Source organism: Leptosomus discolor, chromosome Z (assembly GCF_034619465.1).
Source record: "Leptosomus discolor isolate bLepDis1 chromosome Z, bLepDis1.hap2, whole genome shotgun sequence".
In the NCBI taxonomy this organism is placed as follows: Eukaryota; Metazoa; Chordata; class Aves; order Leptosomiformes; family Leptosomidae; genus Leptosomus; species Leptosomus discolor.
The window spans coordinates 40096069-40116144 of record NC_141419.1 but is presented as its reverse complement, the minus strand read 5'-3'; the positions used below and the strand labels follow the sequence as shown (position 1 = coordinate 40116144).

Below are 20076 nucleotides of genomic sequence, written 5' to 3'. Positions count from 1 at the left end.
AGATTAATAGGGAAAACAAACTTGGATATCTTCTTTCTGTCTAGTACTGACATAAGCTCTTTTTTTGTCTTTCACACTAACATTATTTTACACGTGTCATTGGTCTGCCTGTATGCCTGGATTACTGAAGCCAGCGCTTAGCTGAAATAGACCTACTTAATTATACCTACTGTGTATATGTATTTTGAAAAATTCCTTTGTTTTGAGTATTTTCTTAACAGTGCTTATCATAAACTATAGACCATATTCTTCCCATCACATATGAACTTGCTTTAACAGTGACAGGATTAATGTAAGATGTACAGAGTTATTTGTCTCACAACTAGTCATTTTATTAAGAAGTTGAGGTTCTAGCTGTACTCCTATAGCTGCATCTAGTTCAGTATATTTTTTTATCAACACTGTGCTTAACATGGCTTCTTCTTTTTCTTTCTCCCACTTAGACTCTTTTACGGAAGTTGATACAGATTTCCATGCTAGAATACCAGTGGTGATGTGCAGAGAAAAGCAAAGGTCTTGGTTGTCACTTTGTGTGTTCTAATAGTATATAGAAATGTAAATTATATGTACCAACATCTGAAAAATGACGTTTCTGTACTAGATTATTACAGTTCCATGGATCTTGAAACACAAACTAACACTCATGGGCAAGTCATTCCTAGCCTAGAATAAGAGGGTAAGGGTTGTTCTGTCCTCAGCTGTGTATTTCCCAATCCCTTCCAACCATTATGGCTTCCAGCATGTACCCTTACCCTTCCATTTGGGATAACTGCTTAAGCAGAAACTTTCCTTCCTTATAGGTAATGTAGATACCATGTTAAATAATGGATTTCTGTAAGGCAAGATCAGCTTGCTTAGCTTCACTAGTATTTTGAGAACAAGTGAAAGACATTTTATTTTGCCCATTTAATGAATATCATTTAAGATTCATGAAACATTCTATAAATGGCTACTGATACAGAAATATTACCAGTTATTTGCTGCTGCCTTGACTTTTCACTGTTTGAAAATATTTCTTGTGCTGTGGAATCAGCATAGAAACTGTTCTTTGGGTGTGGTATGGGAAGATAGTTTTGATTCATGAAGGAAATTAGTATTGTAACTTTAGTCCATTAGGACTAAATTTAGGGAATGCATGTCATTAGAAGCAAATACTTTAATTTGAATTGTATTTGAAAACACTTCTACAGAAAATTATAATGCATGTATTTTCAACCTAACTATAAATCAAATTGGTTTTCTGTGCTTCTTTTAAAGTAGATACAGTGTCTTTGAGAGGCTGTTAAGTCTTTTCCTTGCAGCTTTCTGCTGTACTGTTTTGTTAGAAGTTATCTGACCCATGGCTGTTCTTACAAAACCTCCAAGGTCTTTTACTTTTTTTCTTTTGGGGTTTTAGTGGCCTTATTTGTAAAGTGAGCGCAGGGAATGAGAATGCTTGTCTGACAACAAACCATTTGGCTACACTTGGAAAACTGGAACCTATTGTAGCACCTTTAGTGATTGCCTTCAGGTATTGGGCAAAGGTAAGTCATTTGTATTTCCCCCATCTGTGAATAAATGATGAATGAACGTTGATATTATGCTGGTAAGACTGTAGGTATGGTTTAGAAAACAGTTTTTGACCCTGTCTTTAGAAAAAGAGTTCGGAAAATGGTATTTAAATTTTTTTGTAAATAGTAAATTGAATAAATGATTGTCTTGGTTTGAAAGACAGGTGTCTGCGGAGGAAGGCAGGAGCCTCCCTTGAAATGGAAAGTGCAACCCCCTTCCCTCCAAATTATTATAATTTTGAAATTAACGGGCCTTCAGGCAAAGATATGGGGAATAGGAATAATAGTTCTTTACTAATATATATATATATATATATATATATATATATATATATATATATAAAACACAAGGCAGGGAAAAACAAACAACCCACTGGTTTACACTGACAGAGTCAGAAATACAACCTGACACCCTGTTAGGGTGGCAGTAGCAGTCCGATAAGATGGTGGCTGCAGTCCTCCTGAAGCAATGGATGTAGTTCTGTTGAAGCAGTGATCTTGTAAAAGGGTCTGGTCTTCCTCCGAAGGTCCAGTGGTAGGTAGGTAGCTCTTGTCCTCTGGAACTCCAGTGGGGGGAAAAACTCCTCTGGGAATCCAGTGGAAGAAGGCTGCTGGGGTGTTCGAGATCTCAGTTTTTATTTAGCATGGACTGCTTGGCTCCTTCCCCCCGGGCGGAGCATCTCACAATGGGATGGGGAGTCGTGAGGCAGTTCCTCGATGGGCCATTAACAGGAGATAGTCCAGGAGCGAGTTATCGATGGGTCAGGCGATAAGGCATTGTTGTGCCCATTAACAGAAGATAGTCCAGAGGGGGGAGGCAGGGAGCACCGCCCCACCTGGTCTCAACAGCTCCTGAAGATGGTAATAGAATAATTTTTTTTCCTTTTGGCACATTTTACACTGTAACCTACCTAGGACAGTGATGTAACTATCATTTGTGTGTTCTAATGTAACATTAAATTTCAAAAGTGGAATTTTAAGCTTCAGCCAGTGGCATGCAAACTGTAAGTATCCTGCTCTGTTACCAAACAAGTTAGAGGAATGTATATGAAATGGAGTTTCCCATCAACTTAATCCATCATGAAGAAAAATGAAAGGAAAAAGCTGCTTGTTTCCATATGTAGATGAAAACTTTCTTGTGAATTGAAATAACTTGTTCTGAAACTTTGTGTGCCTGCAATTAAAGTATTATTTAAGAAAAAGATTGAAAAAATTTTGACTTGTACTATGTTTACATAAAATGAGTCATCATTTTTGCAAATTTGCTGTATGCTGTCTGTTTTCGTATGGCTCTTGCACTAAAATATTGTGGTAATAACATGACTCTAGTAGATATGCAGGCCTTGAGAGCAAAGTCCATCTCATAAGAACTCAGAGATGTCTTGCATTTCTGTCAGTATTTAATGTGAGAGACTTCTGAACAGTAACTGAAAGAATATTTTTCATGGTGTCACTTGAAACCTTAATGACTGCACAACTTATTTTTACAGTTGTGCTGTGTTGATCGACCTGAAGAGGGAGGCTTGTCACCTTATGTGTTCGCTTTAATGGTTATTTTCTTTCTACAACAAAGGAAAGAGCCTTTTCTACCTGTCTATTTGGGATCATGGGTACGTATATTAGTACACTGAATAGTATGAATGAGAGGACCAATCACTTGTGGTGGTATGTAACCTGTCAGCTTCTTGCTATTCTTAGCAAGCTACAAGCCAGGCGTTTCTGCAGGAATTCAGAAAGAATGTGAATTCAGCCAGACGACACCTCACTTTTGTGTGCTTGGCTGTAAGGACACAATTCACAATCCTAATCATTGAATTAAGTGTTTTGTTGCCGCTTTTGTGAGTAAGGAGAGCTGAGCATTGGATAATGCACTTCATAACTGTCTACTTCCTCACTTCTTCAGCCTTTCTTCCAGACCCTTGAGAACTCTGAATTCACATAGCTACATCCCAAAACAGTGTCTTGGATTTTGACAGTTCTTCAAAAGGTAGACCTTTTGGTTAGGAGCAGTTAGGGAGCACACACTGGTGTTCTGTCTGCCCAAGGGGTCAGACTAGGGGTTTAGAGCATGTATTTCTTGCATTTACAAGCTGAAATGTATCTTAATATCAGGAGTTGTATCTGGACACAAATCCAGAATCCCATTCTCCAGGACACCATCCAGGTGTAATACTCATGGCACCCATTTTTGTTCTTATAGTCACCTGTTATATTTAGTGTGCATGTCCCAGTTTCCATAAACAATTACCTGGGCCTTGCAGTTAACAGTTCCCTTCAGTACACAACTGATTCATTCCCAAAGCCTCTCCGCTATCTGTACTCAATGGGAGAAATGTCCTAGATTATATGGCCATATAAATAAAAAAATACGTATTTATGCTTGTGTAATGTGCAAAGACCAAGTTTATATCACACAGGGATACCATGCCAAAAGCACTGAACTCTTGAGAGCTTTTCGTAAAGAAGTGTAATGAGAAGAGAGAAGCAGATTGGGGCATGTTCTGGTCTGGAACAGCTATTTTTAAACTTCGTTCTGTTTTAATTTGGCTTACTACTATGGCAGGGGTAAGGTTTAAAGTTCACATCATGTTTAGCTGTATGTTTCTTTTTTCTGTTTTGTTTAGATTGAAGGATTCTCATTAAACAAATTAACTAATTTTCATCTGAAAGAAGTTGACAATGATGCTGTGGTTTGGGAGCATAACTCCATTGATGATTCTGATTTGCCACAAGAAACTTCCCATAGAAGGGGCAAGGTCTGAACTATTTAATGTACTTCTGTAATAGTGTAGCAGTCATTGCTGTTCTCAAAAAAAGAACCATTTTCTATTTCTGTTTTGTGTTTATGTTGCAAAACAATGAGCTGAACTAAGAGATTACATGACTGCTTGATACAAGTCTTACTATGTTTACCTCTTGGTGCAAAGAAGCTAGCAGGAAGCTAGGTGTTATTTCAAACTCTTTTGATAAGATCCTGGGTTTTACTTGGTCGGGGGAGAATAGAGTTTATAGAGTTGAAGCAATTTTATCTTAGAATTAGATTAAGCATATGGAAAATATTTCCTCTTAACTTTGAACTGTTCTTACAAATGCAAGAAACAGTATCACTATATGATAGCATGTTATGACAACTAAGAATAAAGCTTAGGCTTTGCTAAAAAGCTAGCTATGTAATCCATTCTGTCCAATTAGATTAGATGTGATATTTTCTTAGAAATTCATAAATTATGGCATAAACACTTAAGCAATTGTTACTAATCATTGATGCTGTTCTTTACCATTACTGCAGTCTTTCGTTTTGAAGTTTTATAATCTGAGTTTATACTATCTTTTCCAATTTTTTAATTGCAGTTTTTCTTGCAATTGCAGGAGCATAGAATCAACTATAAATTTTGCAATACTACATTACAGATTAAATACAAAGAAGTGTAACAGCTAAACATCTATGCATTAAATGTTATTTAAACTTTTCTTCTGTAATTGACAGGTTCCCTTAGTATTTGATTCAGGACAGCAGTGTTCAGCACTTGCTGGCCAGCTTTGGGTAGAACTACTTCGTTTCTATGCCTTGGAGTTCAATATGGCTGATTTGGTTATTAGCATTCGACTCAAAGAAACAGTGTCTCGTGAATCAAAGGACTGGCCTAAAAAGCGCATTGCTGTGGAAGGTATATATATATATATGTATCTCAGTATCAACAAACTGGTACTTTAATGTTCTAGGGTACTGTCTTGGCTATTGACATTGTGTGTAGTAACTCAGAATTCTTCAAATTTGGACTGTGATTCCCAATAATATGCTAGAATATGTTTTGAAAAAAATTCAGTAGTATTTCTCTTGGGTATTTTTTCCAACTTTCTCAAAAGTAATTAAGTGGACTTTAAAATTGTCTTCAGCACAATTCATAGGTCCTATGTCCCTACATAGTGTTTTAGAGTAACTACAGTAGTATATTCAAATATTGTAAGGTTATAAGTTTATTCTTTTTTAAAAAAGTTAACTCCTTCACTGCTGGCTCACTTCTTCTTTCTACTAGACCCGTATTCAGTCAAAAGGAATGTGGCAAGAACTCTGAACAGCCAGCTGGTGTATGAATATATTCTTCACTGCCTGAGAGCAACTTACAAGTATTTTGCCTTGCCTCACAAAAAAAGTGCAAAATTGAGCAAAAAATCCTCTCCAAATGCCAATGAAGAGAAATCCCAAATACTGGACCATGGAAAAGATGCTATAACACATGAAAACTCTGAGTTGCAAAACTTGGGTGGTAGAACAAACACAGCAGTAGTGGAAGATTGTATAACAGAGACTACAGGTGTGCCACAGGTGCATGGAATTGATCCTTCAAAACTGTGTGATGGCTCAGAAAGCTTCACAGAAGAAGAACTGGCTGATATAAGTCATTTTGAAATTGCCCATGAAGATTCAGACTGTATAATTGAGGAAGTTATTTCTGGAGATAATGAGGATTTTAAACCAAGTTGTGTAGAGACAGAGAGTGGAAATGAAGAGGAAGAAGAGGAGGAAGAGGAAGAACATGAACAACAAAAAAGAAGATGGAATAATATCTTGACTACTGAGCAGGGAATAGATGAAGACACTGACAGTGGAGATCTCCCTGTTACAGTGAATGAGCATGATAGAGACACATGTAGTACTTCAGACTTAGAAGGTTTTCCAAATGCTGCACTTACAGAGAGTGATGAGTTTGTCTTAGAGTGCAGTGGTGTGATGTATGACAAGATTGACATTGATGAGGAGAGCACTGAAGGTACCGATGAACTGGGTGGATCTCCAAAACAATTCATATGTTCAGCACAGAGTCAGATACCCCAAATGATTAACTCAGATGATGAGGAGGAAGAGGAGGAAGAAACAAGTCTTCTAAACCGAAGAGAGTGTGGTGTTATAAGAGCTGGACATGAACTAGATACCACATACACCGGCTCTGGAGATGACGATGCACTGTCAGAGGAAGAAGATTTTTCACTCCCACATAAATATGAGAACAAACACTTTGAAGAAAATGTGGATGGACCCCTGAGGATCAGTTTGAGTCAAGAGGATCTTACTGAGAAGGGAAGCCTTTTTGAAGAGAACACAGCAATAGAACAGTGTTTAGAATCTGAACTTTTTTATGAATTCAGTAAATCAGCTTTTACAAAGGGCAAGGTAAGCAAGCTGTATCAGAACGTAAACATACTGCTTATGTTCTATTACCAGTTATATGAAAGTGTTGCTCAAATTCATTAAAGTATTAATAGTTTTTAAAGTGGATCTTGCTTTCTGTTCATGCAGGCTCCTACAGTAGTATGTAGCGTGTGCAAACGGGAAGGTCATTTAAAGAGGGATTGTCCAGAAGACTTCAAGAAAATTGAACTTGACCCACTGCCCGTGCTGACACCCCAATTTTCGGTTATTCTAGATCAAGTTTGTGTCCAGTGTTATCGTAAGTTTTTTCCTTTGAATGTTGTGGTGTGTAGAAAAGGAATTGCAAAAAATAATGAAATAACCACAGGCTAACGATGTTATAAAGGGGGGCCAGTTTGTTTGCTACACTGCATCCAGCTCTCTTAGATACAATTCTAAGATTTGTAAGTGTTTTAATAGGACTACAGAGTAATTTGTATCTAGAGAAATACAGAATGTTTAGGTTTGTTTTCCGCGCACTCATTTAGACATCTTAATATAATTTCTAAGAGTTTAATTTTGTGTGTTTCTTTGACTGATGCTTTTACATTTCTATCTACTTTGAATTTCATTACTGTTCCCTAACTTGTGGTTTTTTACTAAACAAAGACTTCACTATTCTTGAAAAAATGGGGTCAAAATACTGTTTGGTAACACTTCTTCACTTTTGTTCTTTTCAGAGTGACACAACTTTTCTTTCTCTCTCGCCATTTCTGACCAGAAAAAATCATTATTTGTCTAATTAATGTTTTTCTTTGAACAGGTATTTCTCTTCTACTTCATCCTTGCTTTCTTTCCTTCACATGTGAATCTTCTCTTGCTTTTTTCTCTCTCCCCTCTCTGCTGTAAACCCCTCACTTTTTTCATTTGAATCTTTGCTGTTGACTCTTTCTACAGATCAGTTTGCCTAAATTGTTGTCTTTTTTTTTTTTTTAAGATGACTTTGCTCCAAATATTGTAGAGGTTCTGGCTCGGGAACATATAAGACAAAACTTGGAAAACTTCATTAGACGGGATTTCCCAGGTAATTAGGCAGTTCTAGCTTTATATTTATACTTTATTGTGTTCGTACTTGAGTGCTTTCCAACAAAACCTGTCATATCAGCATCATAAACAATTTAGTTTTGAAAATGTAACCTATATTCATAGAATCATAGAATGGTTTGGGTTGGAAGGGACCTTTAAAGATCACCCAGTTCCAACCCCCCTGCCATGGGCAGGGACACCTTCCACTAAACTAGGTTTCTCCAAGCCCCATCCAGCCTGGCCTTGAACACCGCCAGGGAGGGGGTAGCTACATCTTCTCACTCGAACAGGTTGTCCAGTGTCTCACCACCCTCACCATACAGAATTTCTTCCTAATATTGAATCTAAACCTACCCTCTTTCTGTTTGAAACTGTTAACCTTTGTCCTATTACTACAGTCCCTGATAAACAGTCCCTTCATGTCTTTCCGGTAGGCTCCCTTCATTAATTTCTGTTTTAAGTCTTCTAAGGTTTTGGTTTAAGCCTTTTTTGACTGAGTCATGTATACAACACATTAGTAAGAAGGAACAATGGCAAGCTAAGGAGAAATCAATCAAAGCAGTAGAGGAATAGTTTTATAATTGTTATTTTAGCCTTATTCATTAGCAAGACTTCTTCTTGTGGTATCTGCTGTTACAAACAACAAGCTTTTTGTAGTCCTTCCTACTGAAACGTACTGGTTTTGAAATATTTTAAAATAGGGGCACATCTGACCTATCTGCAGAACTTAGCTATTTGATTTTTTTCATTGGTTTCTGGAGTTCTTACTTGTAACACCTGGACTTCAGTTCATGGCCTTTTAAAATGAGCAAAAGATTTTTTTGTCTGGAGCCTGGTGTGTGGACAGATAAGTCCCTTATCCTGAAAATCTCTGTAGAGAGAAGTGTAACTTTTTTAATCAGATTTCAGCTCGGAACTGCATGCTGATGATTTAATTAGTGGAAAACTTAACTTGTTTCTGGATATGTCAGCCTGCTCGTTTGAACCAATAAAAGTAGAGATTCTTTCCTCATCAGCAAGTTGATAGGAGAATAAGTTTTGATGTACCCTAGAAAGATAGTAATGTTTTCATGCCTGTATTAAAAGACATGCAGTGGTTTGAAGCTAAATACAATTTGAGATTCTGTGTTGATATGTGGTTATAACTTATCACATCTCTTACAGGAACCAAGTTGAATTTGTTTGGCTCCTCAAAAAATGGCTTTGGCTTCAAACAAAGTGACCTCGATATCTGTATGATGATGGATGGGCTGGAAACTGCTGAGGTAGTTTGAAAACTCAGAATGTTATGGTTATATTGTGTATATGGTGTAACAAATGTATTCTTTTATAGGAGCTTTTCAGGCTAGAAGGAAACACAAATAGATGCCAAAAAAGGCAGATAGTTTTAGCAGGTTTGCTGTTCGTCTAGGCATGAGTTTAAGAACTACTCTCAGTAGTCATTTTTCTTCTGAATTTTGCACTACCATTACTTCTGGCGTTAGCTGTGCAGACAAATAGCATGTTTTGTAGCATAAACAACTAGAAATGGAAGACAGTGGAAAAGGACATCAATCTCCTTTTATGCCTAATATAAACTTTTTAAAAGCCTATGTTAAGGTACTGTCTAGTGTTGATTTTACAAGTGCTATTTTGAAACAATTTCTGATATTCACGTAATTCTGTATAATATGAAATTCTCAAGTATACAGCTTTAAGCTTAATGGCAATTAATAAAAGGTTTGCCTAAAATATTTGTAGCAGATACAACTTTCAACTTTTTTTCTTAATGTCTTAGGGACTTGATTGCATTGGAATCATTGAAGATTTAGCGAAAGTTCTCAAGAAACAGTCAGGTAACTTTCTTGAAAATTACAATAAGCAGTTCTGTTTATGTGACCTCAGTTGCTGTAGTGAGGATGTTCTGGGGCACTGTAGCTTAAAATCATGAAGATAAAACTATATCAAAGAGCTTAATGTTAGTAAGAGTGAGGTTATATGTTGGGAACATGTGGGTTTATTTTTGTTTCCATATGTAGATCTATGAGGTGATAATGATATAGGACCACATCTGAATCAGACAGTATATTTGTAACTTATATGCATAAGAACAAACCTTAAGTTAAAGCCTGAGGCTTCAAGTTAGTAGTTATGTTGTACTAGGCAATGAACATACAGCTACATTAATAGGAAAAAGGTAGGCTGATGCAAGTTTGCAATGGGAATGATTTTATAGTTCTTGGTGTATCTCACAGGAATTTAATATGTGAACTACCAATTATCTCTTATGCTTATTTTTTATAACATTTAGACTGATCTTTGTTTTATTGGGGGGGCTAAGTGTATATTTGTATATATTATATTTGGCAAATTAATCATATTTGACAAATGCCTAAATATTGAAATATAACCAAAATACAATTTTGATACCAACTAAGATTTTATTTTGTAGCATTTTTACTACAGTTTGGAGTTATTTGTAGAGCATTTGATACTGTTACGACTGTATTACAGTCATTCAGTAATTAAACATTTCATCCTAGGTTTAAGAAATGTCTTGCCTATAACAACTGCTAAAGTCCCAATTGTCAAATTTTTACATGTCAGAAGTGGTCTTGAAGTAGACATCAGTTTATATAATACTCTGGTAAGGTTATCTCTTCTTTTTTTTGTTTTTAAGAAAAATGTGGGTCTGCTTCTTGGGATTGAAGTGATTATTTTGTTGGTGTTTAATAATCAACTGTTTCAAATTACATATTGCAGTTTTAGATTTCTGAACAACTTTTTTGTTGACTATGAGTGGAGTCACTTGCACAGTTTCAACTTGAGAGTTGTCCCTTCCCTAAGAAAATATATTAGTTTTTCAGTAATAGCTTTAGGTGTTTAAGTCTTTCTGTAAACAAGAAAGACAAAATAATATAACTTTAGCTTTTCTACACTCCACTTCCTGTCATGGCTTCTGCTTAGCTTTGAGACACGGAATACTGATTTTGAATCCAGCTCCCCTGAACAGGAACATGTGTTAAAATTTACAGAAAACAAGTTCTTGGCCAAATATGTTTAAAATGTTTTGGGGTTTTTTTTCAATATCTCTGAACTTCAAAAGCCAGTTCCTGGAAACATCAAAGACAAGTAAGTTTTAGATCCAAGTATTAAACTTCTGAAGTTTTTATGAGATCAAGGGGAGTCTTGAGGAAGACACCTCAACCACTAAGTAAGTCTGAAAGGTTGTTTTTTTTTTCTTGAAGTTATGCATCCATATAGAGTTTATAGCTCTTACATATCTGGGCTGAAACCTCTTAGTTCAAAAACTTAACCTTCTACCAAATATTTTGAAAATGCGGTAGTAGATTAATGCTTCCCTTTCTGAAGTACCATTCTGTGAATGCTGCTTTGCACCGCTTCTATGCAGATTAAGGATGTTGATCAGCTTTTTAACAGAGCAGGTGATAACATCATTATTGAATGCTTCCTTTCTCAATATACATTCTACTATGCGGGGCTTCACATCTGCATTTCTTGAGCATACAACGTGGAGTTTTTGGTTTTCAGCTTATTCTTTTGTTTATTCAGAGCTTCTGTATTTTCTATATGACTTTTTAATTTTTATAGGCCTTGCATAACACAAGACTCCTGTCATCATATGCAGCCATTGATCCTAGAGTAAAATATCTGTGTTACACAATGAAAGTCTTTACAAAGGTAACTATATTTAAGACATTCTAGAAGCAGTAGTGCCTGCAGCAAGAGACAATAACCGTAAAAGATACCAATTGTGTTTCTTTTTCTAGATATGTGACATTGGAGATGCATCTCGAGGTAGTCTTTCTTCTTATGCATATACTCTTATGGTGCTTTATTTTCTTCAGCAGAGAAATCCACCTGTCATTCCTGTTCTTCAAGAGGTACAGTATATCAAGAAAGAAACACGTATCTGTGCACAGTATTGACCAGAAGAACGTCAGTGCTGAATCTGAAGGGCTCTTCTAATGAGTTTAATATTATGCTTTCAGATCTACAAAGAACCAAAAAAGCCTGAAATTTTAGTTGATGGCTGGAATGTTTATTTCTTTGATAAGATAGAGGAGTTGGTGAGTAAACCAGGTTAATTTGAAATGATGTTATGTGTAGCTTTGCAGATGTAAAAGAGTTCCTTTTAAAAAAGGAATTGTCCTCAGATATGTTGGTTGAATGTAGAAATCAAAGCTATTGCTTTGAAAATCCCAATCCCATGCTGTAAAGCTTTAAGAATGTGGTTGATTGTAATTCGTTAGAGAAAAAAAAAAAAAGAAAAATCTGAAAAAAATAGATTAAAAAATTATTTTAAGGTGTTAATCATGATTAATTGCTTGGTGTGTCACATTACTGGGTGGACATAACTCCTACAAATACCACCTGCATATCTAGTCATAACTGGATAATTCTGTTGAATAATTCTGTGTTAAATGAGCACATAAAATGAATTAAATTCTTTTCTGTAACAGGCAAAACCTAATGATAGAAGTTTCATTATTTTTTAAAAAAAAATATTAATACCAATTGTAAAAGGAAGTGTTCTGGTGTAACTCAATTGTGTTTCTGTATAAAATAAGACTTAAACTGAGTTTCCAAGTTAGGAAAATTATTCCACTTAATGTAATTACCAGAAGTAAAAATACTTCTGTTACTTTCAGTCAGTTGTCTGGCCAGACTGTGGCAAAAACACTGAATCTGTTGGGCAACTGTGGCTGGGACTTCTCCGTTTCTACACAGAAGAATTTGATTTTAAAGAGCATGTCATCTGCATTAGGAGAAAAAATCTACTTACAACTTTCAAGAAGCAGTGGACCTCCAGATACATTGTAATTGAAGGTAAAGGCACATGAACACGAATATGTGGAATTTCTTTAGTGCCCACACAAAAATTTGGTCTTTCCACAAGGCTTTTTTATTTTTCTATTACTAGAGTGTAAGTTGTTGTTTACTCATGTTTTGAAATCATCACAAAATTCCCATTGAGTTTCAGTAGTGCTAAAAATTACTCTTAGTATTTCTCTGCTGAAAAGGAGCTGCAAAGCAGCCTTCATACTTTAGATGATGACAGAAACTGACAGAAAAATAGATTTAACCAAATCCTTTGGAAATCAGCTGTAATGCAATTGAGGTTTTCTCACAAGTACTAAGTTTAGCTGAGTCTGTATTTACATGACCGATTTAACCCTGTGTATGATTACACTAATAAGTAATACCATGCTTTCTATGAAGAAAATGCAGTGACACATTTTAGAAATGTTCCCTAAACCATTTTCTGACCAATATGACTTTCATGGAAAGAATTTCTATGCTCTTGCCCACACATTCAATGCACTCTTTTACAATACTTCAGTTCAGAGCTGGACGGCTCTTATCCTTTGTCCATGGAGTTAATTTATTTTCAGTAAATTTGCAGACAGTTCAATTTCAGTATATTAATTCTGCATCAGGTATAGCTGCCTTGAGTTGTTCATGTGTGTGTATACATTGCTGATCTTGCTGTGGACTTGTCTAATGCCTGTAATGCTTTTTGTACAGACCCCTTTGATTTGAACCACAATCTTGGAGCTGGATTGTCAAGAAAAAGTAAGCCTCCTGGTACAAATTTGGGTACAAATTGAAGATCTTGTCTAAAATCTTATTTTACTGGCTTGTTTGATGTTTGATATTTGGATGATGTTTTCTTCCTTTTTTTTTTTTTCCTTCCCCAGTGACAAATTTTATAATGAAGGCTTTTATCAATGGCAGAAGAGTATTTGGTACCCCTATAAAAACACTTCCTAAAGAATATCAATCAAAAATGGTAAGTTGCTTCTAAGACCAGTATGAGCGTGCTCTTGGGTGTATAACCTGCCACTTGCAGGATTATGGTTACACCCTCTTTAAGCTCTTCTCTCTTAAATTTCAACAGTACTCTCAAAATCTTTATGGGAGTTATTACTGAGTACTCTTTCTGTGTTTTTTGCATGTCAAATGTGTTGGCATGCAGAATACTAGTCAAGTCAGAGCTTCATTGTACAGGCTTACATATCTTAGTCCCTAACAAAACCAGCTTACTCTTTCTTAAAACTGCAGTTTGAAAGAAGAGCTTGCAGACCTGATGGTCAGCAGGCTGCCTGTAAAGAACAGGCTGGTGGTCGGTTAATCTCGTCAGGTCTTTCAGGAGTTCAGCCACACACACCAAGTTTATTCTCTGTAACTCTTAACTGCTGTTTAACACTTATTTATCTGTCTTGATTCCCAAGTGTATGGATTTTCATTTTAAATGCATGACTTCTTTTTCAGGAGTACTTTTTTGATCCAGAGGTACTAACAGAAGGAGAATTGGCACCAAATGATAGATGTTGCAGAATTTGTGGTAAAATTGGCCATTTCATGAGAGATTGTCCCATGAAAAGAAAGTGAGTATAGTTTTGGCATCTGTGTGGAGCATTTCCTTAAGTTTGTTTAGAAGAAAGATTAGGATAGAATGTCAAAGCAAAACTTGTACATGCTGCAGAATATTTCCTTTACTGTTGAAATGAAAATGTATCCATACCAGTTTTGGCAATGGTGGTTGGTGGTGGTTTTGTTTTGTTTTGTTTTAAATTTTTCATCTGCGTTGAGTCACTACTTAACTTTTGCCATCATCTGTAGTGGTTTTTAACAGAATATTTTCGTAGAGGGGTGAAAAACTACTTAGCTTAAGGTAGTAATACTAACTGTGTGCTTCATTATATAGGAAAGCAGTAGTCAAAGAGAATCTGAATGCAGGGCTGTATGCTGTGAAAAACAAGACAAGAATGTCACAGCTTTATTTTTGTTAAGCACATACGTATGAGAACAATGTCCTATTTTACATCCAAGAGAAGGTTTCCTGATCCTGAGTAACCAGATGTCCAAAATTCAGCAGCTATCTTTGGTGTAACAAAAGAATGTTAAACTGATCGTCCTGCTCTTCATATTATGAACTGTCTAAACTTAAAACTGATCTACTGATTTTTTTTTCCTAGTTAAGACAAAGCTCTTTAAAGACTTTCACTGTAATATAGTGAAAATCAGCAAATAAAACTTCAAGAGGACAAAATCTTGAAAGCCTTTGTGCTCACCTGTAAGGTGAATGGAAAGATCTAATCTTTTTTTAGAGTCTGTCTATGTTAAAAGCTGTAATTAAACATAACCTGCACTTCTATGTAAGTAGCTAAAAGCCACTTACTCAGATCAGGTGGAGTAGGCTTTGTGCTACACAATAGAGAATTGTGAACTTGTTGTTGAGACTGTTAATCTGGGAATTTATTCAACTTCAGCAAATGCGAGTACAGTAGCTGATGAGAGTTTGAAAATAGTGGTGTGGAAATCTGATTAGTGTCTAAACTGCTGTCTCAGATGCAATGGATTTTTAATCTTACATTCTGGAGTGAAACCCCAGTTCATTGCGTGTACGCAGCTATGTTTTATACAACATTAGAGCAAAAGTCAATGGGATTTTGCATCTAAGAACATAAACGCTTTACAGGGTAAGACCACTGATACATTTGAGTCCTCTGTCCAGCCATTGCAATAGGAGGTAGCTGGCTGTTTACTGTAATCTCATCTTATGCATTCCCCCAGCATCTGCAGTTGCTGTGTAAGAGATGTTAGAGCATATACATCCCCTGGGCTGGCTGTACTCATTTGTGGACTGGAGTTGCTTATGATTTTGTCCTTTTTGTTTGGTTGCTTTTTCTGAACCTGATTCTCCTGTTTTCCTAAGTCTTCTATGGTGACTAGTTCTATAAGTATGCTACCTGATGTGTGAAGTATACTTTCTTTCATCTGTTTAAAGCCAATCTCATTTTAGTTTTGTAAGCATTCCATAGGCGTAGCCTTGTGGGGTTTAGTTAGTAAGGATACTGCCTTGATGATTTTGTAAGCCATGATTGTGTTCACTCCCTAGCTTCTTTCCAAGTTGGAGAGTGTTGGGCTTTTTACTATCTCTTCCTTAAACACTTGCACTCTTCATCACTTTAGCTGCCTTTCTCTGTACCCTTTCTAACTCTACTTCCTTCTTAAAATGTTGAGACCAGACCAACATGCATTACTCAGATGTAGGCACACTGTGGCCTAATGTAGCATCAAAATGATGCCTTCTGTTGTTCTTAGTGTTTTATCCATCCTATCACTACACTCCCTGATAAGAGTCCCTCCCCAACTTTCCTGTAGGCCCCCTTTAGGCACTGGAGGGCTCCTATAAGGTCTCCCCGGAGCCTTCTCTTCTCCAGGCTGAACAAACTCAACTCTCTCAGCCTGTCCTCACAGGGGAGGTGCTCCAGCCCCCTGATCATCTTTGTGGCCTCTTCTGGACCTGCTCAAGCAGGTCCCTGTCTTTCTTGTGCTGGGGGCCCCAGAGCTGGACACAGCACTCCAGGTGGGGTCTCACCAGAGCAGAGCAGAGGGGCAGAATCACCTCCCTTGACCTGCTGGCCACACTTCTTTTGATCCAGCCCAGAATGTGGTTGGCCACCTGGGCTGTGAGCAGACATTGCTGGCTCGTATTCAGTTTTTCACCCACCAGCACCCCCAAGTCCTTTTCTGCAGGGCTGCTCTTGATCTACTCATTGCTCAACATGTTTGAGATTTGCCCCGACCCAGGTGCAGTAACTTGCACTTGGCCCTGTTGAACTTCATGAGGTTCATAAAATTCACCAGGTTCACCTGGGCCCTGCTGTCCAGCCTGTCAAGGTCCCTCTAGATGGCCTCCTTTCCCTCTAGAGTATCAACCACACCACTCTGCTTGGTGTCATCTGCGAACTTGCTGAGGGTGCACTTGACCCCACTGTCCCTGTCCCCAGCAAAGATGTTAAATAATACTGGTCCCAATATGGACCCTTGAGGGACCCCACTTGTCACTGGACTCCACATGGACATCAAGCCATTGACTGCAGCTCTTTAAGTGTGACCATCCAGCCAATTCCTTATCCCACTGAGTGCTGCACCTGTCAAATACGTGTCTCTCCATTTTAGAGATGAGGATGTTGTGTGGGACACTATCAAATGCTTTGCCAAGTCCAGGTAGATGATGTCAGTTGCTCTTGTCTTATCCACCAATGCTGTGACCCTGTCATAGAAGGCCACCAAATGTGTCAGGCACATTTCTGCCCTTAGTGAAGCCATGTTGGCTGTCACCAATCACCTGACTGTTTTCCATGTGCCTTAGCAGAGTATCCAGGAGGAACTGCTCCATGATCTTGTTGGTTAGAGGTCATACTGACTGGCCTGTAGTTCCTCGAGTATTTTTTTTTACCTTTTTTTAAAAAGGGAAGCTGACCTTGAAGCTCCTCTGCCATTCTTTTCCCCATTCATTGAGTTTTGTGAGGTATTTTCAAGTTGCTTGCCATTAGCACTGCATCTGACTGACTGAAAAGGCCTAGTGTCCTCTTCAGATTTGGATGTTTCACTGTTGCCTCCTTCTCTAGATCATGTATAAAGATCTTAGATAAAACCAGTCTGGTAGGGGTAGCTGTTTCCCCACTACTAGATCTTTGTCACACAGAATGTTAGAAGAACTAACTTCTACTTCTCCCAGTAGAAGAGACTTTTAGAGATACTGTGAATATACACAGTTTCGGAAGGAAGGAAGTTCTGATTGAATTGTACAAGTAGAAAAAAAAATAGAACTATAGCCCTATTTTTTTATACTTCGTTAGCATTTTCCTCAGTGTTCCTTTTCTTCTATTGCCTAGCAATAGAACTCTAGCACCCAGATTTTCTGTTGTGTTTATATTTTTGAGCTACAATTATTAGAATTTAAGGCTGTATTGTAATTCAATTTTAAAGTTGAATTATTAAATATATGTTACATCAGTGTAGCACTGTTTGATAGGTGAGTCAAAGGGACAGGTACATTAATTCCCTTTATTTAACTCACTGAAGAAATACATTAAATACTCCTATTCTCTCTAGACAGCACTTGATTTTGGTTTTGGGGTTTTTTTTTTTACTCTGTGCTTGTATGTAAGACCTATGAACTCTGCAGCATTTTTCTGCTCCTGCAGACTAAGACGGCGTGATTACGAAGACAGCAAAAACCAGAGGTACACAGAAAGCAAGGAGAAAAGAAGCACAGAGGACAAACAAACAACAGAAAAGGAAAGCTTAATCAAGGAGGGAAAGTTGAATCTATGTATACCTCAGAAGAGGAAAGCAGCAAGGGTAATAGTGGAAACTGGAAGAGAAAAGACTCCCAGGCAATCGACAGAGAAGTGGAAGCACCTGGAAGACAGAGACTTAAGAGAAAAACGTTGTTTTATCTGTGGAAGAGAAGGTCATATTAAAAAGGAATGCCCACAGTATAAAGGAGCTGCAGGTATGAAACTGATCAAGCTAAGTAGTTTAAACAAAGGTTTTTACAGTTTTTGGTATTTTTAACAGGGTTGACTAATGGGTAAGGTTTTTGCTCTGAATGGCATTATGTAAATGCTATATTTTTTTTTAAATGTAGTCACATTTAGTTAGTTTTCCTTTCATCCTCACCTACCTTTCAGAACTTTGTTGTATCCCAAGAGATTTGATATGGTTTCTGTTAGCAAGTAAGATATTACACACTCATACGCTTTCTATTACAAATATGTTGAAATTGCTTCCATTGCCCTCACTATATAAGAGTTTGCTAACATTTCAAATTACAGCTCATCTTCCAGTCCATAATTGCAACAAAAGCTAGCTTTATAGCTCTTCACATCCCCTAAACCAGAATTATTCCATAAGACCCTAAAGTCACTATGTGTAATGGGTCTGCGTGGCAAGGTTTTGGTAGCGGGGGGTGGGGTTACAGGAGTGGCTTCTGTGAGAAGTTGCTAGAAGTTTCCCCCGTGCCTGATACAGCCAATGCCAGCTGGCTTTAAGATGGACCTGCCGCTGGCCAAGGCCGAGCCAATCAGCAATGGTGGTAGCTCCTCTGGGATAACATGTTTAAGAGAGGAAAAAAAAGTTGTTGCGCAGCAGTAATTGCAGTGAGAGAGGAGTGAGAATATGTGAGAGGAACATTCTGCAGACACCAAGGTCAGAGAGAGAGAGAGAGAGAGAGAGAGTCACCAGATAGCTACCACGGATCTTCAGCGTCCTGTCGATCCGAAGAGTCTTTAGGGTCTTTGATGTCTGGTGGCAAAGGGGTCTGTTGACAGCAAAAGATGAGAGAGCCAGCCAGCCCCAGTTCTTCACAGCTTCTGTCTTTTATAGTGGTGTCTTGCTCCATATTTGGAATTAGTTTACATGTCCACACCTCGCACCTGCTGGTGGGGAGCATGCCCAGTACTGTCCTGGAATTTTCCAGAGGGTCTGAGCCTCCAATCCTGGGCCTGGGTTGTGGTCTACATGCTTGGAGTCAGGCATGATGTGCACCTGTTGTTGTCTGTTCTTCTTGGGGCAGGCAGAGGCCTGTTGCCATGGTAGCAAAGTCTTGCAGTTAGAAGGGGCTGTCACCAATGTGGAGGGATACATATAGACAAATTGATTTTTCTTTTTAGTGTCTTACAGATGTGGTTTATCTTGATTTCAGTAAAGCGTTTGACACAGTCTCCCACAGCATCCTCGCAGCTAAACTGAGGAAGTGTGGTCTGGATGATTGGGTAGTGAGGTGGATTGTGAATTGGTTGAAGGAAAGAAGTCAGAGAGTTGTGGTCAATGGGACAGAGTCTAGTTGGAGGCCTCTATCTAGTGGAGTCCCTCAAGGCTCGGAACTGGGACCAGTACTATTCAATATATTCATCATTGACATGAACAAGGGAACAGAGTGCACTGTCAGCAAGTTTGATGATGACACAGAACTGGGAGGAGTGGCTGACACACCAGAAGGCTGTGCTGCCATTCAGAGAGACCTGGACAGGCTGGAGAGCTGGGCGGGGAGACATTTAACGAAATACAACAAGGGCAAGGGTAGAGTCTTGCATCTGGGAAAGAACAACCCCATGTAGCAGTTGGGGTTGGGGACTGAGCTGTTAGAGAGTAGCCTAGGGGAAAGGGACCTGGGGGTCCTGGTGGACAGCAGGATGACCATGAGCCAGCAATGTGCCCTCGTGGCCAAGAAGGCCAATGGCCTCCTGAGGTGTATTAGAAGGGGTGTGGTCAGTAGGTCAAGAGAGGTTCTCCTCCCCCTCTGCTCTGCCTTGGTGAGACCACATCTGGAATAGTGTGTCCAGTTCTGGGCCCCTCAGTTCAAGGACAGGGAACTGCTTGAAAGAGTCCAGGGCAGAGCCACAAAGATGATGAAGGGGGTGGAACATCTCTGTTACGATGAAAGGCTGAGGGAGCTGGGTCTCTTGAGCTTGGAGAAGAGGAGACTGAGGGGTGACCTCATTAATG

The 20076-nt window shown here is 38.2% G+C and overlaps 1 protein-coding gene across 2 annotated transcripts in view; it reads left to right on the top strand.

The window, feature by feature from the left end:
• Positions 1-20076, top strand: part of TUT7 (terminal uridylyl transferase 7) — a 39100-nt gene that overhangs the window by 16214 nt on the left and 2810 nt on the right. For both annotated transcript variants that reach the window (XM_086479142.1, XM_086479143.1), the window contains 19 exons: positions 444-513; positions 1397-1523; positions 3041-3160; positions 4175-4306; positions 5038-5218; positions 5588-6723; positions 6850-7000; positions 7679-7765; positions 8932-9032; positions 9545-9602; positions 10290-10393; positions 11359-11448; positions 11538-11651; positions 11760-11837; positions 12420-12597; positions 13297-13344; positions 13470-13561; positions 14044-14159; positions 17772-18082. In XM_086479142.1, the coding sequence (XP_086335268.1) occupies positions 444-513; positions 1397-1523; positions 3041-3160; positions 4175-4306; positions 5038-5218; positions 5588-6723; positions 6850-7000; positions 7679-7765; positions 8932-9032; positions 9545-9602; positions 10290-10393; positions 11359-11448; positions 11538-11651; positions 11760-11837; positions 12420-12597; positions 13297-13344; positions 13470-13561; positions 14044-14159; positions 17772-18082 (3294 nt within the window). The remainder of the gene's footprint in view (positions 1-443; positions 514-1396; positions 1524-3040; positions 3161-4174; positions 4307-5037; positions 5219-5587; positions 6724-6849; positions 7001-7678; positions 7766-8931; positions 9033-9544; positions 9603-10289; positions 10394-11358; positions 11449-11537; positions 11652-11759; positions 11838-12419; positions 12598-13296; positions 13345-13469; positions 13562-14043; positions 14160-17771; positions 18083-20076) is intronic.